Raw genomic sequence first — 16,945 nt, 5'->3', positions numbered from 1 at the left:
CTGCTTGACACAGGTAATACTCTCCCAACTCTGAACACAATCAGAAGTCCCAGGGTCACACATGCAAGGTCAGGGGGCATCAAAGGGCTATTAAGGGCACTCCCTATGGTCAAGGAGATGGGCAGACACGTTAAAAAGATGCAATGTAATATATGGCTGCACACTCCAAATGCTAAACAACAGATGCAAACAATCAGAACTACAGGAATTAAGAGAAATCCAAGCATCAGAGATAAGGCAGTGCAAGGGACCACTGATTCTTGAAGCGGAAGACAAGAATATTCCAAGGGGGAAGCAGATCAAATATCCTTCAGGAAACACACACAGACAAAGAGACAGCAAGGAGTGAAGGGTTGTAATGGGGACAATGAACACAGGAATCGAACTGGGAAAATGTAGTATTGAAATTTATTTAAAGAAATTACAGCAACCATTCCTTTCCCCTCCCAAAAAAGAGGGGGGAGGGAGAGAAGAGCTTGTTTATCCTATTACTCGAAGGAAAAACCCTGGGGTATGTTGCAAAGTATATTCTTTCTTAGTTTCTAGTTGCCTGATCAATTACTGAGAGAGATTGTGTTGACAGCCTCACTGGAAACAAACCAAAAAAATTACACACCATATAAAGCCGCCCTTCCCACAAAGACAGGCCCCCCTGCAAATGCACAGAGTTCAGTTAGGAAGAATAAAAGCTAACATTTATTGAGTCCTTACTCTGTGTCAAGCAAGGTGTCAAGTGTATTACAAATATGTCTCCTTTTATCTTCACAGTGACCCCATGGGGTGGCTCAGTAAGTGAGTGTTTAAGTGCCTTGTTCAAGGTCACAAAACCAGTATGTGCAGAAACCAACATATGAACTCCAAGTTTGCCTGACTCACAACCAACTTGACAGACCCGCTAAAGGTCAACAGAAATATACCCTATTCTTTGTTCACTCCTTGGTTTTGATAAACCATGTACCCTCTCTGCTGACAGACTCCCTGCTTGACCACACTGCAGTTAGGCATCTCTGAGCCCTCTCCTCACTAGGCTTGGATCTTGGGCTTCTGTGTCCATCCTTGCTGAATCCAGTTTTAGCAAAATTCCTGCTGAAATCAGTTTAGAGAGAATCCCCCTACCCTGAATACCTGATCAAGGTCCTCACCCTTCACCCTTGGCCTGCCTGTTATAAGAATCCTGTTAGACCAATTTAGCAAGATTCCCCACAGCCCCACCTTGATGTCTCCTCTTAATAACTTTCCATCCACGGAACCACTCACTTTGGGAGTTCGCTACAAATTCCCAGCTGTCTTTGTTGTATTCAGGGTTGAGCCAGATCTCTCTCCCATATCCCAGTTCTGCATTACAACAGTCTTCAGTAAAGTCTTCCTTACCCTTTTAACAAGTGTCAGAATAAAATTTTCAAGTATCAGAATAAAATTTTCTTTAAAATTTTCCTTAACACTGTATTGCAGGTTTCTGACTGTAAAGTCAAAAGATGACTGTGAAATTTTAAAAATGGAAATTGTCAAACAATGCAAATTATTTAACTAGCGCATAGCTAAAACAATCCTTAGGATCGACTCCAAAACTCTCTGTTATAATCAAGACCCTTCTAAAATAGACCTTTGGGGATTTCCCTGGTGGCGCAGTGGTTGGGAGTCCGCCTGCCGATGCAGGGGACACGGGTTCGTGCCCAGGTCCGGGAGGATCCCACATGCCGCGGACCGGCTGGGTCCGTGAGCCATGGCCGCTGGGCCTGCGCGTCCGGAGCCTGTGGTCCACAAAGGGAGAGCCCACAACAGTTAGAGGCCCGCATACCGCAAAAAAAATAAATAAATAAAAATAAATAAAATAGACCTTTGTCCCTTTCATAGTCCATTGTCCTGTTGTTATATGTTATTATGCAGGTCTGACATCAAATATTCTAAAATCCTTGCATTCCCTTTTAGGAAGAGGAGCTGCAAATTCCATGCCGCTTCCTGAAAGGGTTTTAGTAGCAGGCAAGTAAGCACATGCGTGCACGCGCGCGCGCACACACACACACACACACAAACACCATGGACCCAAACAATACAATGTGTCAAAGTAGTGTTTATGACATGCCTTGAAGCTTTAAAAGTTCTTCATGCAAAGATGAAAAGAGTTAAAATATTAAACTGTATATTGAAAAGTGCCCTACATATTACTATTATCTATTATGATTTCCCCTTGGATAAAGAGTGATAGACTGTATTTAGGATTAACATCATGTGCCATGAATCAAAACCAATCTTCAAGATGGATCCTAAAGCGTGTGTGTGTGTGTGTGTGTGTGTGTAAATCTTCTATATGTTTACTTACCAGTTTCTCCAGCTGTTTTATTCTTCCCATGAGGCTTATATAGAACATACGAGCATCCTTTTACATGGAAGTGGTCGTTAATTTGTCTAAACCATCTGAAAATAACAAGAAGACTCGCTCATAGCAACAGTTCCGTAACAAAGAAGGCACTATTCCAATTCCAGAGAAATTCAGGCAGAGCCCAAGTCTGGCATATCTACCAGAGGTTGGGCCCAAATAGCTGGATGCATGGTTTACTATCTCAATGCACATCTATAGCATTATTATTTTGCAGAACTAGAAACAAGGTATTGCTTCTAAGTGAGGGCTTCGTACCTCATAAGTGTTGTATTTCCAGTGAAAGGGCCGAACCTAATATCCTCAAACGGGGGTTGAAAACCCAAAATATGTAAAGCTTCTTCTTGGGTGATAGCTGGAAGACTACAAAAGAAATATTGCCTTTCATTTCACAGTTCCAATCATATGCAAATATAATCTGTCTCAATGTTACTGTGTCTGTCTGATTTGCAAACAACTTTAGTAGTATTTTTCATTTTTATTTTATCATAAATAATGCATGCACATATTTTTAGCTAAAAGGCTTAAAACAAAATACGGCAGTTTTTCCCCAATTTATGAAAAATCTGTTCTTAAGAATCTTCCACTATAGAAAAAGCAACACCAAATAACTTTTGAATTTGGAATTGAGGGATACCACTAAATTAACATACTTACTTTCCAGCTCCCATTGTGCTATATAAGAAATTCCAACAAGAAATTAATGAGGAGATACCACAAGAAGTCTTATACTGTGGTCGGCTTATGCAGTACCTGAGAAAATAAAAGACTGTTTTCACTTGAATGAATACAAAATATGCATACAGAAATAGAACACTCATGGCAACTGAGTGTGTTACATAATGAAAACTTTGATCATTTAAACCACCAATGTAAAATCTTTATTCATTTAAAGTATTTTCATATTTACTCAACACATTATAAATGCATAATGACAATAAATCATGTATTTTAAGAATGATGGCTAAGTATGACTACCTATTAGTTAAAGTGGATGTTACCCAAGCCAATGGAAAAAAATTAAAGATATATAAATTTAGACACCAACTATTAAAATTTCGATGTAAACTCCTAGTTGAGCTACACATATGATTATTTGCAACTTCAGTTGTAGTTCTTTATACAGTCTGGATATTAACCCCTTATCAGATATGTGATCTGAAAATGTTTTCTCCCACCTTGTAGGTTGCCTTTTCACTTTGTTGATTATTTCCTTTGATGCACAGAACTGTTTAAGTTTGATGTAGTCCCACTGGTTTATTTTTTCTTTTGTTACCTGTGCTTTTGGTATCATACCCCAGAAATCACTGCCAAATCCAATGTCATGAAGCTTTTCCCCTATGTTTTCTTCTAGGAGTTTTATAGTTTTAGGTCCTACATTTAAGTCTTTAATCAATTTTGAGTTATTTTTTGTGTATGATGTGAAGAAAAGGTCTTAAAAGACCTTTTAAGAGGTCTTTTAAGGTATCCCTCATTCTTTCACATGTGGGTATCCACTTTTCCCAGCACCATTTTCTAAAGAGACTGTCCCTTTCTCATCCTGTGGTCTGAGCACCCTTGCAGAAGATTATTTGCCTGTTTACATGAATGTGCATTTCTGAGCTCTATTCTGTTTCACTGGTTTATATGCCTGTCTTTATGCCAGTACCACACTGTCTTAGTTACTGTAGCTTTGTAATATGTTTTGAAATCAGGAAGTGTGTGGCCTGTGTTGCCCTCCTGCAATCATCACCTTCCCTGTAATTCACTAGAGGCAGTGTCCTCTGCTGGTATCTAGGGGATAAGCTGGAATCTTGGTGGCAATCAGCACAATGTTTCCTTCTGCAACCTTCTCTGCATTTCTGTAGTGCTAATCTGGATCTTCACAAAGAACTCAGATTCTTCCCCACTGACTCAATGGCTCATACCCTTAGATCTAACCAAAGAGTCACCAAACAGTTTGGGGTCACCCATGAACTTTAAAGAAACCTGCATTGTTTGAGGCCAGCAGTAATCTGTGAGTTCTTGGCATCTCCTTTCTGTTACTCCAGAATGCACAGGATTTGAAAAATGTATTACAGCCTATGGTTAGGGGATGATGCTATTTCTTTGCTTCAGGGAAGATAGAGGTTTCCACATTTTTCATTTTGCTGTTATTGTTTTCATGGGTTTGAGGGAAGGAGTGGAGTAAAAAGACCTTACTCTGTCATATTTCAATGTCCCTCTTCCATCTTAAACACTTCTTCACAAATCCTTGGGATCAACCCTAGGCACTTTTAAGATTTTTCACATTTTTTCATCAATCCAAACTTGTTTACTGGTCTTGTTCATGACCAGCTTAAAACTTTTACTGACATTCTACTATCTTCTGTGGGTCTTTCCATTCCATCTCTAATCTTGTAATATACTCTGGGAAATAAGCTTGTCATCCTGGTAATTTTTCCTCCTCAGTTATTTCTCCTATCTGTCCTTCCTCATCCAAGTCTTTATGTCCTCACATATTATACTATTAAATATAATTACTCATATATGTGGTTATAACAAATCTTAAGTCTAAGGGATTCAGAGCAAAATGCACAAAGCCTTGCTCCAAAAAAACTGAAATTAATGTTTTTGATTTGTGTCTCTTCTCCAATACACTCTACATACTAACTATTGATACTACCAACTTATCTTTGTAAAATATCCTTTTGTTAAGAAATCATCAATGGCTTATCTCCAGAAAAAAAAATCTAAATCCTTAGCCTGATATCCAAGAACTAGATCGTGAAGTGTGTTATAAAGAAAGAACATGGGGACTTCCCTGGTGGCACAGTGGTTAAGAATCTACCCGCCAATGCAGGGGACACGGGTTCAAGCCCTGCTCCGGGAAGATCCCACATGCCACAGAGTAACTAAGCCTGTACCCACAACTACTGAGCCTGCACTCTAGAGCCCATGAGCCACAACTACTGAGCCCATGCGCCACAACTACTGAAGCCCGCGTGCCTAGAGCTCGTGCTCTGCAACAAGAGAAGCCACCGCAATGAGAAGCCCGCGCACTGCAACAAAGAGTAGCCCCCACTCACCACAACTAGAGAAAGCCTGCGTGCAGCAATGAAGACCCAACGCAGCCAAAAATTAATTAATTAATTTAAAAAAAAAAAAAAGAAAGAACATGGACTTTGGAGTCCAACTCTCTTCAGTTTCAATACCACATCTGCGTATTTGCTATGTGACGTTGAGTAAGTTTCTTAGCTTCTCTGAGCCTCGCTCCAGACAGGCTGATCTACTCTTTCATTACCAACCTGCCAGACACTTTCCCACTATCCGTTCAAAGACCTTTAGACCCTCCATTCCCTCAGATTTCCTCTCTTAAGACCCATCTCCTCAGTGAAGCCTTTCAGTGATCATTACCACCTCTCATGTTGGTTGTTTATTCCCACCCATCATCTGACAAATTTCCTGAGATATTTAACATTTTCCACTGTTCTCAACTAGATTGGAGAACAAACACCCATTTTGTTCACATCTCTGTATTCTCAGCCCACAGTAAATGGTCCAATATTTATTAAATAAGTGAAAAAATCTAATATTTCTAAAGCCTCACACAAAAGAATTTTTAAAACCTCAAATTATAGATCAGTAATATTTAAAAGCTACCACAAATTAAACATCTTTTTCTTTAGAATAGGAACTGTATGTAAAGGTCACCAAATAGCCCCGGTTGGTAAGTGAAAGATCTTCTTATTAAAAGAATGCCAGTTAGTAAAGGCAGAAGAAATGATAGAATTTTGAAATTGCACCATTTTATAATAGGATTCAGGCAGGGGTCATCAATGGGTCTGGCTGAAACCACGAGGTGAAAAGTTGATGGTTACCTAGAGGTTAACCCAATGCCATGGTCACCCCATTGATTACTTGATGGTTCCAGAAGAAAAAAGGGAACTTGACAATGTGGGCTAAGGCTGTTGCCACCTCGTTAATCCAGTAGGATCTCGAATATCAGATGACCAGACAGCATGTACCTTCTGATGGGATATAAGGATGAAGGCCACAGGGTCACCTAGGCAGTATTCTTGCCCAAAATGTTCAACCAGAATCTAATCAAGTCTTTATATCTAACTTCCGATTTATAAGGACTGAGGTTATATGAGTAATTTAGACCACCAGCAGGAAAGGAATCACACAAATTGGGGAAGAATCAGATGAGGAATGTTCTAGTTCAGAAGAGATTTATGGGCCACAACAAGCAAACACAATATGTGGTTCACGGCGGGTCCCACTCTGAACAACAAAGTGTGAAGACATTTTTGGAAAAATCTGGGAAATCTGAATTTAGCCTGGAAATGAGATGCTAAGGAAATATTGTTAGCTTCATTAGGTATGACAATGGTACTGTGGTTAGGTAAGAAAAAGGTCAATTTTTAGAGATTACCATCGTCTGAGGTCTAATACTTTCCGCTGCTTAATATCTTCAAGAAGAGAATACTGAGGCCACTCCCTTTGATGTCTTCTTCCTTTCTTGTCTGAAGTTTTTTTCTTGGAAATTTGCTTCTTTCCATTGCCTAGAATACAAGAGTATAAAATGAAGTCAAATGAAGTAAGATGCCAAGGCAATACAATTAATTACATAACAAAATATAAAAGTAACTAGGTCTGAAAATGCTATTTGCAAACATATTGAAGAAATACATGTATCTTCAAGAACATGCCCCTGCCTTAAAGAGAGAGAGAGAGAATAAAAACACATTTAAACAACCATGAATGTTATTTCCTATCAGGTTCTTACATTCCAATTCCTGAGCTAGTTACTTAGCTAGTAAAATAATCAATCACAAAATGTTTTGCCACATCTAGAAAATAAAATTACCAACAGTAAAATATTTAACTAGACCACTTTCCAGAAAATGAAACCTTTCTATAAAACAATAAAGCCACATTAATGTAACTCTGTTGAGAAAGTAAAAGCAGTAGATCCAGTAATCTGATGATGTGATATTTAAAAATAGTTCCAGGCTTACAGAGACCACAAAATGAATTAATCATTAAGAATGATTAAGAATGATGGGCTTCCCTGGTGGCGCAGTGGTTGAGAGTCCGCCTGCCGATGCAGGGGACACAGGTTCGTGCCCTGGTCCGGGAGGATCCCACATGCCGCGGAGCGGCTGGGCCCATGAGTCATGGCCGCTGAGCCTGCGCGTCCGGAGCCTGTGCTCCGCAACGGGAGAGGCCACAACAGTGAGAGGCCCGCGTACTGAGAAAAAAAAAAGAATGATGCACATAAGTACATTATTAAAATGCAACTTTAGCACCAGGAGCCAGAATGGAAAACAAAGTCTCCTTTCCGTGTGCAAGTATGTACACATGTGTGGGCACGTGCACACACACACACATTCTCCAAAAGACACAGGGGGAGGGGAAATTGGGAGCCCCACAAAAAGCTAATATTTCATTTTTATGAGTTAGTCATAAATTATAAAACATAGATTATATAGATATATGCCTAGAAAACAAACATGGAAAAGGATCCATTTTATTCATTCTACAATGAAACAGTTTAGCGCCCAAAACCAGCTGGAACCAACAAGGACCTACTGCATAGCACATGGAACTATATTTAATATTTTGTAATAACCTATTAAGGGAAAAGAATCTGAAAAAAATATATATATATATACACACACATATGTATAACTGAATCACTGTGTTGTACGTCTGAAACTAACATGACATAGTAAATCAACTATACTCCAACTTTTAAAAATACATTTAAAAAAACCCAGCTGGACCTCAGAAACTGTTGTTACACAGGGGATTTCTCTAATTTTTGTAAAATGGTGTAATATTGAACACTAGAAAAATCAAGAAACAAGGATTTTTTCCCCCTTCCCTTTAGTTATTCTTCCTAAGTCTTCACAGAAACACAAAGTTTCTCCCAGAGCTGAACAACCCCTGGCAAACATGAGCAAAATCTCATTCTGACAAATTTCTTTCACTAATAAAATAAATCTTAGTGAGTGAGAAGATGGAAAATCTACTTTCCACCATTTCTTGAAATGTCTTCACTGTTCAATAATGACTTAATTCCCTAAGGAGTTTTCCAGCCACTTCGATTTTTAGTGGCTAATGAAGCAAGGTAACCTGTGACCTCAGCAGCTCATAGGGTCATCTGTACCCACCTACAATCCTCAAAGACTCACCTGAGCCTACCCTCTGTTCTCTTCTAGCTTACTCCCATGAACCCTGGGATAAAAAAAAAAGTATATATGGTCTATATGAACATCCTTCATGACATCCCCACACTGCCAAACAGAGAGCTGGTCCCACAGGCAAAATTCCAGTCAATCTGAGGAAGGAAGCTCTGTCAAAGTGGAAGCCACATTTGAGAGGGGAGCATAAAAGAGCAATGTCTGAACATTTCTATCTCCCCATCACGTCAACTCCAGTAACCATTGTCCACTGCCCCTTGTTATTGCCATATTCCTTCTTCCATCCCTCACCCTGCTCACAACATACCCATTTAGCTCCCAAACCAAAAATACACACACACACACACACACACACACACACACACATCCACCAGACTGGCTTTTAGAGAAAGGTACCAGGATAGCAAATAAAAATAGAATACTCACCATCTTTTTGACTTAAATAACCACAGGACAGAGTTCCAGGCAATTACCGTCATTAGAACGTGAGGTTGGGGGGATCCCAGAAATAAGAGGGCCAGAGAAGGGAAGAAGCCAAATCTGCCCCAAATCTTAGGCTGACCCTTGAACTGTGCATGCACAGAGCAGAGCCCAAACAGTACAGCTAAGGCTAAAAGAACTGAACTGACATTTGAGATGGCCTCAGAGGACAGAATTTGCAGCTTTAGTCCAACCAAATTAACTGCTGCTAAAATTTTAAAAACAAACAAACAAATAAAACACTCTTTGGGGGACTATATCAGAATCCAAAATCACCATAACATTTCCACCATCATGAATACAATCCAAAAGTACTGAACACGTGAGAAAACTGAAATATGTGACACATTCTCAAGAAAAAAGATAAGACCAACTCTGAGATGACCAGCAGGTTAAGATTTTAAAGTGAGTATTATAACTACACTCGATGAGATGGACAAGGTGCTCTAGCAATGAATGAAAAGATAGCAAACCCAAGAAACTATTTTTTTAAATGTAAATTCTAGAACTAAAGTAAACAATATCTGAAATAAACAATTCACTGAATGTACTTGACAGCTATCTTAAAGAGACAAACTTTAAATATAAAAAGACACGGGTTGAAAATAAACGGACAGGGCTTCCCTGGTGGCGCAGGGCTTAAGAATCCGCCTGCCAATGCAGGGGACACAGGTTCAAGCCCTGGTCCGGGAAGATCCCACATGCCGCGGAGCAGCTAGGCCCATGGGCCACAACTACCGAGCCTGTGCTCTAGAGCCCGCAAGTCACAACTACTGAGCCCATGAGCCACAACTACTTAAGCCCGCGCGCCTAGAGCCCGTGCTCCACAAGAGAAGCCACCGCAATGAGAAGCCCGCGCACCGCAATGAAGAGTAGCCCCCGCTCACCACAACTAGAGAAAGCCCACGTGCAGCAACGAAGACTCAACACAGCCAAAAATAATAAATAAATTAAATTAATAAATTTAAAAAAAAGAAAATAAACAGACGGAAAAAGATAGACCATGCAAACATTAGTCAAAAGAAAGCTGGAATAGCTATATTAATATCAAAAAAGTAGCTTTCAGAACAAGAAATATTGCCAGGAATAATGCGGGATGTTTCATAATGAGAAAGGGGTCAATTCATCAAGAAGAAATAAAAATCATAAATGTGTGTGCACCTTATAACAAGGCTTCAAATTACATGAAACAAAAATCAACACAATTAAATGGAGAAAAGACAGCTCCACAATCATAGTTGGAGGCTTTTAACACCCCATTTTCAGCAATTGTTAGAACAAGACAAAAATTAAGTAGCAACATAGAAAATATGAGCAACATTTTCAAACACTTTGATCCAGTAAATATCTTTAGAACACGACACCCCACAACTCCAGAATGCACCTTCTTTTCAGGTACACAGGGAACATTCAGCAACAGAGACCATATGCTGCCTCAGGAAACAAGTCTCAGTACATTTAAAAAGACTGTGAGCTTAGCACAGGGAACTATACCCAATACTTTGTAATAACCTGTAAGGGAAAAGAGTCTGAAAAAGAATATATATATATATTCAGAATATATATATATATATATATATATATATATATATATATATATCTGAATCACTGTGCTGTACACCTGAAACTAACACCACATTGTAAATTAACTATACTTCAATTAAAAAATAAAAAAAGACTGAGGTCATATGTCCTCTGGAACTAAATTATAAGTCGGTACTTAGAAAAGCCCTAAATACCTCGAGATAACATAGCATACTTCTAAACAATGCATGTATCAAAGAAGAAATAACAAAGGAAATTAGAAAGTACTTCAAATTAAATGACAATAAAAATAAAGTGTATTAAAATTTGTGGACTGCAGCTAAAACAGTACTGAGTGAGCAATTTAGAGCATTAAATACTTCGGTAGAAAAGTCTTGAATCAAGAGGTTAGAAAATGAAGAACAAATAAATCCAAAGTAAGTAGGAGGAATGAAATAATAAAGATCATAAATCAATGAAATAGAAAACAGACAATTCAGAAAATTAGCAAGCTAAAGCTGATTATTTGCAAAAGACAAACAAAACTGATAAACATCCAGCTAGGAAAAAAAGAACATAAACTACCAGCATCAGGTATGAAAAAGGAGTTATCACTAAAGACCCTACAGGTGTTAGAGAGAGAAAACAGACTGTTAGAAACAACTTTACGTCAACACCTTGATAACATAGGTGAAACGGACAAACTAAACTTTGACAGAATTGATGGGAATCAAGACAACTCCATAATCATAATTAGAGATTTTTAATACCCCTCTGAAAACCCCTCAAAAAACAGGAAGAGAGAATACTTCCAAACATGTCTTAGGAGACCTGCACAAACATTATGAAAAAAAAATTATAGACCGATCACCCACAAATAGAGACACAAAGTGAAATCCCCGGACACCGCGAGAATTACAAATTTACATAACATTCTGTAAAACAAGTTGATTTTGGGGGCTTCCCTGGTGGCGCAGTGGTTGAGAATCTGCCTGCTAATGCAGGGGACACGGGTTCGAGCCCTGGTCTGGGAGGATCCCACATGCCGCGGAGCAACTAGGCCCGTGAGCCATAACTACCGAGCCTGCGCGTCTGGAGCCTGTGCTCCGCAACGAGAGGCCGCGATAGTGAGAGGCCCGCGCACCGCGATGAAGAGTGGCCCCCGCTTGCTGCAACTAGAGAAAGCCCTCGCACAGAAACGAAGACCCAACACAGCCATAAATAAATAAATTAAAAAAAAAAAAAAACAAGTTGATTTTGCAAATATTCTGAGTAGACAGGTTTTACAAAACGATCAGAGAAGCCTAGAAGTAAAGTACAAACCTGACTTCTGCCTGTTTCTAGCTGTGCAGTTGTGCCCAAGCAATGTATCCCCTCTATGCCTCCATTTCTTCACCCATAAAATGAAGACAACAGTACCTACCTCACAAAATTCCTGTCTTACTGTGAGTCCAAAAGAAAAAAGTGAAGAGCATTAGTATCTGCTCCAGAACCACCACATTGTAATTGTGAAGGTTGTACACTGCACCCTCTGAAAACTGGGCAGTGCACAACCTACTCAGTGGTACCTGGAGACCCTGTTGAGTGTTCAAAATTTTTTAACAACAGAAGAGCCAAAATGTTACGTAGTAAAAAAGAAAACCAGATATTTATTTAATTTTATTTATTTATTTATTTTGGCTCTTATTTATTTATTTTGGCTGCGTTGGGTCTTCGTTGCTGCGCACGGGCTTTCTCTAGTTGCCGAGAGCAGGGGCTACTCTAGGTTGCGGCGCGCGGGCTTCTCATTGCAGTGGCTCCTCTTGTTGTGAAGCACGAGCTCTAGGCACGCGGGCTTCAGTAGTTGTGGCACGTGGGCTCAGTAGTTGTGGCTCACAGGCTCTAGAGCGCAGGCTCAGTAGTTGTGGAGCATGGGCTTAGTTGCTCCGCGGCATGTGGCAGCTTCCCGGACCAGGGCTCGAACCCGTGTCCCTTGCATTGACAGGCGGATTCTTAACCACTGCGCCACCAGGGAGGCCCCAAAACTAGCTATTTAATTGAGAAATATGATTCATGTCACTGCAAAACCATGAAGTAGTATGTTATTCTAGCCACATCATTAACCATTACTAAACTACTGAGTACTTATCTACAATACTTGTGTTTTACAGCACTCTTAGATTTGTTCAAAGCTCTCAAAATGCAAAGGTTATGTTTGAAGTTTCCAGTGGCAACACATTAGTGAACTAAATGTCCTACGCCCAAGGTTATTTTGTTAACTATGTTGACAAACAACATGATAGCAATGTGCCTTGTTTGGTATCATAAAAAGAAAATCTGTTTGAAGGCAAGTTTAAACAAGATATATTGTTTGTTTTCTCCTTATTTTCACATGAGAACATCATGGCTCCTTCCTTACCTGATTTGTGTTTCAAATTCGTGGTCACTCCATCAAATTCAGATTTGTCAATTTCCCACGCAAGAGGTAGCTTGCCCAGGCTGTTGGATAAGTTCTCCAAGCTATTTTCTTCATTGTAGATGATTTCCGATGTACTGGTCGGGATGCCAATGTATCTTGAGGAATTATTTCCAGCAGATAAAGAGGTACTATTGGGGAGGCAAGAAGAGCGGGTTGGATTTGGAGTTTTGTAGATTGAGGTCGCCTGGTTGAGAAAGGCGTAGTCTGAACAGATGGCATAAATTTTCTCCCGAGTGTGGGTCACTGGACAGCTCCATGGATAATGACCATCTCCTTTGGGACCCAAGGGTTCTCCCGAGGCACGAGTGCAGAAAGATTGTACGGCACCTTGTAGATTCTCTTCGGGAGACCTTCTCTCAGATTTGCACTCACCATTTCCAGACTCATTCGTCCTTTCTGCTTCTGCAACGTTAGGCATTGAATGCAACTATAAAAGTTCTGTTATGAGGAAGAGGTTGCAACTCTTTCTATTTCTTGAAAAACAGCTGTGACAATTGTTTACAGCATTCTACAAAAACGTGAGCGCTGCAAAAATGGGCTCCTAAGAAAAGAGGGAAGAGAAAGAAAGATCAACAATCCACTAGACACTACAAAAACACTAAAAAATATTTTACGTGTTTCATATGCAGTCATTCAATAAATATTTATTTTACAACTACTATATGCTTAAGTCATGATCACTGACCATCTGTCTTGTTAAAAATTATTTTTAAATGATGCTTTAGGATAATAAAAAAGACAAGTAACTCAATTTAAAGATGGGAAAAATATCTGAATAGTCATTTCTCCAAAGACGGTGTAGAAATAGTCAAGAAGCACATAAAAAGATGTTTAGCATCAACAGCCATCATGGAAATGCAGACCAAAACCAGAGTAAGATACCACCTCACATTGACCAGGGTGACTCGAATCAAACAGATTAACAATAAGCATCAAACAGGATGCGGAGAAATTGGAACCCTCATACACTGCTGGTGGGAATGCAAAATGGTCCAGTGACTTTGGAAAACAGGTCCTTAAACATTATATGTAGAGTTACCATATGATCCAGCAATTTCACTCCTAGGAATATATCTAAGAGAAATGAAGACATATGTCCACAAAATGTTCATAGCAGCACTACTCGGAATAGCTAAAAAATGGAAACAACCCAATGTCCATCAATAGATGACTGGATAAATAAGATGTAGTCTATCCATACAATGGGACGTTATTGAACAATAAGAAGAAATGAAGTACTGATCCATGTTACAACATGGATGAACCTTGAAAACATTATGCTGAGTGAAAGAAGCCAGTTACAAAGGACCAGAAAGTGTTTAACTCCACTTCCATGAAATGTTCAGAATAGGCAAATCTACAGCAACAGAAGTTAGATTAGTGATTACTTAGTGCTGGGAGGTAAAAGGGGATTGGGAGTGATGGGGTTTCTTTTTGGAGTAATGAAAATATTCTCTAACTGACTGTGATGATGAAGGCACAACTTTGTGAATATACTGAAAGCCACTGAACTGTACACTTTAAATAGGTGAATTGCATGGTGTATGAATTATATCTCAATAAAGCTGTGCATGCATCACCACAATCAATTATCGCTAGTAGTAATTAACTTCTGATCAGTCTCAGGAAAAACTGAGTTTCAAGTGTACACCGATGCCTTTGGGGAAGTATACAAAGAAAAGTTTAATAGCAACCAAGGGCATCTGAGGAAGCTGAAGATTTATACAAAAGGAAGACCTTGGTGAATCAAACCATAATAGGTGGTGTGGGAGATGCTGAAGCAGGTGCCAGACAGAGTGAGTCCACTTCCCAGGGCTCCCACGATGGAGCAGCACTTAATAGATAAAACCCACCCTCGGTGACCAGTTTGACTTTGACCAGTTAATCTCTCTGCTCATTCGCTTACTTAAAAATTTAGAAGTGAGAATCATGTTCCCAGGTTACAGGAAAATGATTATATAAAACCCATGCTACAAACACTGAATAACAAAAACCTATGACTAAGGCAATAAGAAATAACAGAAGATGATTCCCGCAAGAGACCTGGAGTCTGTGAGGAGAAACCAGCAAAGGTACTGCAGGTCCTTCGTGGAATTTATGGACCAGAGCTCCCATACAAGAGGACTTCACATGTCCTAGGAAAGATTTCATTTTCTTTCTTTTGAAGGAATGCTTCCTCTCTAGTCAAACCTTCAGGCAGTGATTTTTTTAGGACTCTGTGCAGAGTTTATAGTCATTTGCAGGCTTGGTGGGAGTTTCACCACCAAACGTGGAACCTTCAGTGGTTTCACTTTGGAAACTTTCCTTTGCTTTTTGGTCAAGGATTAGGTAGAGTGGATCTCTAGACAGGAAGCTTTGATGCTTTCTCCTTCTTCCTCATTTCCGGATGTGATGGTGATGGTGGAGGAAGATTCGAAGAGAAGCTCCGTTTGTACAGGTCAAACTCTGGGCTTCTCTGATTCATAGCAGATGTCCTAGCAAAGCATTTTTTTTAAAATTTTTTTGAAGTGTAGTCGATTTACAATGTTGTGTTAATTTCTGGTGTACAGCAAAGTGACTCAGATAGATATATACATTTATATCCTTTTCCATATTCTTTTCCATTATTGTTTATCACAGGATATTGAATATAGTTCCCTGTTAGCAAAGCATTTTCTACTTCTTTTCTGTTATCCTCATGCCTTTCACTAAAAGCCAGAGTGGTGGATAGAGGGAGGTCTTATTTCTGGCATTGGGGTTGCGTGGGTGGGTTGCAGTAGGGTGGGGCAGGAAACAGAGCATGTGGTCATGGTGAGGTGCGGTGGACAAAGCCTGAGGGGGCTAGTCTGGTGCGGCGGAGACAGAAATGTTCCAGGCCCTGCCCTGTTATCTCTTCATCTCAGGCCTAGCTCCTACTTTGACAGAGCTTCCTTCCTCACATTCAATAGAATTTTGCCTGTGGTACCAACCCTCTGTGCGGCAGCCTGGGGATGTTTGAAGGATGCTAACTTGGAACATATATAGGAGAATATTCTTATCAGAAACCTAAGGAAAGGGAAATCACTGCATTTGTGTATAAAAGGTAGGGTGGAGCTTCCTGGAAGCTAAAGATGAGAAAAAACATAGCACTTGATTAATAAAAAGTTTAACAGTCTGGTTTTGCTTGTTTGTGTTTGGAGTTTGTTTGCTTTTAAATAATGGTCACTAACAAGACTAATCCCTTTGGTTGCACGTTCACCAAAAAAAAAAAAAAAAAAAGAAAAGATCATAAACAAAAGTGCATACTGATTGTCAATAAAAGCTAATAGTAAACTTGGAGTGGTATGAAAACTTTCTCATTTGAACCACTGCTTATGGAAACTTCTCTTTGAAAAATTGTGTCATATTTATACATTTTTCACCTGAGCGAAACAAATTACAGAAAAAGATTGCAAAATACCAAAAGATATCACACAGAAAAGGAAAATTATCCAAACCCCATGACCTAAACACTGCTGATGTTGATTTCCTTTCCTTATTATCTGTCTGACCCATGTCTTTTCTCCCCACGACAGCGACCAAGGGCGCTGGTGTTATTGTGTCCTCAGGGTTCCTCACAAGTGAACTAAGCACAAGTTATTACTGATTACAGAATCATTGTGGAGGTCAATTACTGTATTAGGTTGCAATTATAGCCTCAGGAAATGCCAAGGTACAGAGGGGCAGTTTGTCCCTCCACTAAATGGCCTGCAGCTCGCATGGTTTTGTCACATCTTGTATCTCCTTTTGCCCCTATTTTTATAAACCATTTCCACTCCTAGTTCCCTGCCCACTCCCGTGCATTGACATTTCTAACCTGACCTGTGCATAGACATTGGAAAGTAAAGTTTGTACACATATATGATCATACAACTCCCCTGACTAAAACCCTCTGCTCTTAGAACAAGCAGCCAAATCCTTACCTGGATGTGATCTCTC

The 16,945-nt window shown here is 39.6% G+C and overlaps 1 protein-coding gene across 4 annotated transcripts in view; it reads right to left on the bottom strand.

Annotated features, from left to right (window-relative positions):
- The window catches only part of BIVM (basic, immunoglobulin-like variable motif containing), a 29,860-nt gene that overhangs the window by 10,266 nt on the left and 2,649 nt on the right, over positions 1-16,945 (bottom strand). For all 4 annotated transcript variants that reach the window (XM_082602092.1, XM_082602090.1, XM_082602093.1 and 1 more), the window contains exons 2-6: positions 12,950-13,550; positions 6,774-6,903; positions 3,035-3,130; positions 2,636-2,740; positions 2,321-2,415 (exon numbers count right to left, since the gene is read on the bottom strand). In XM_082602092.1, the coding sequence (XP_082458218.1) occupies positions 2,321-2,415; positions 2,636-2,740; positions 3,035-3,130; positions 6,774-6,903; positions 12,950-13,427 (904 nt within the window). In that variant the 5' untranslated portion in view covers positions 13,428-13,550. The remainder of the gene's footprint in view (positions 1-2,320; positions 2,416-2,635; positions 2,741-3,034; positions 3,131-6,773; positions 6,904-12,949; positions 13,551-16,945) is intronic.

Source organism: Mesoplodon mirus (assembly GCF_964341445.2).
Source record: "Mesoplodon mirus genome assembly, chromosome: 17".
In the NCBI taxonomy this organism is placed as follows: Eukaryota; Metazoa; Chordata; class Mammalia; order Artiodactyla; family Ziphiidae; genus Mesoplodon; species Mesoplodon mirus.
The sequence above is the reverse complement of the archived record's forward strand: the minus strand, read 5'-3'. Positions and strand labels throughout refer to the sequence as shown.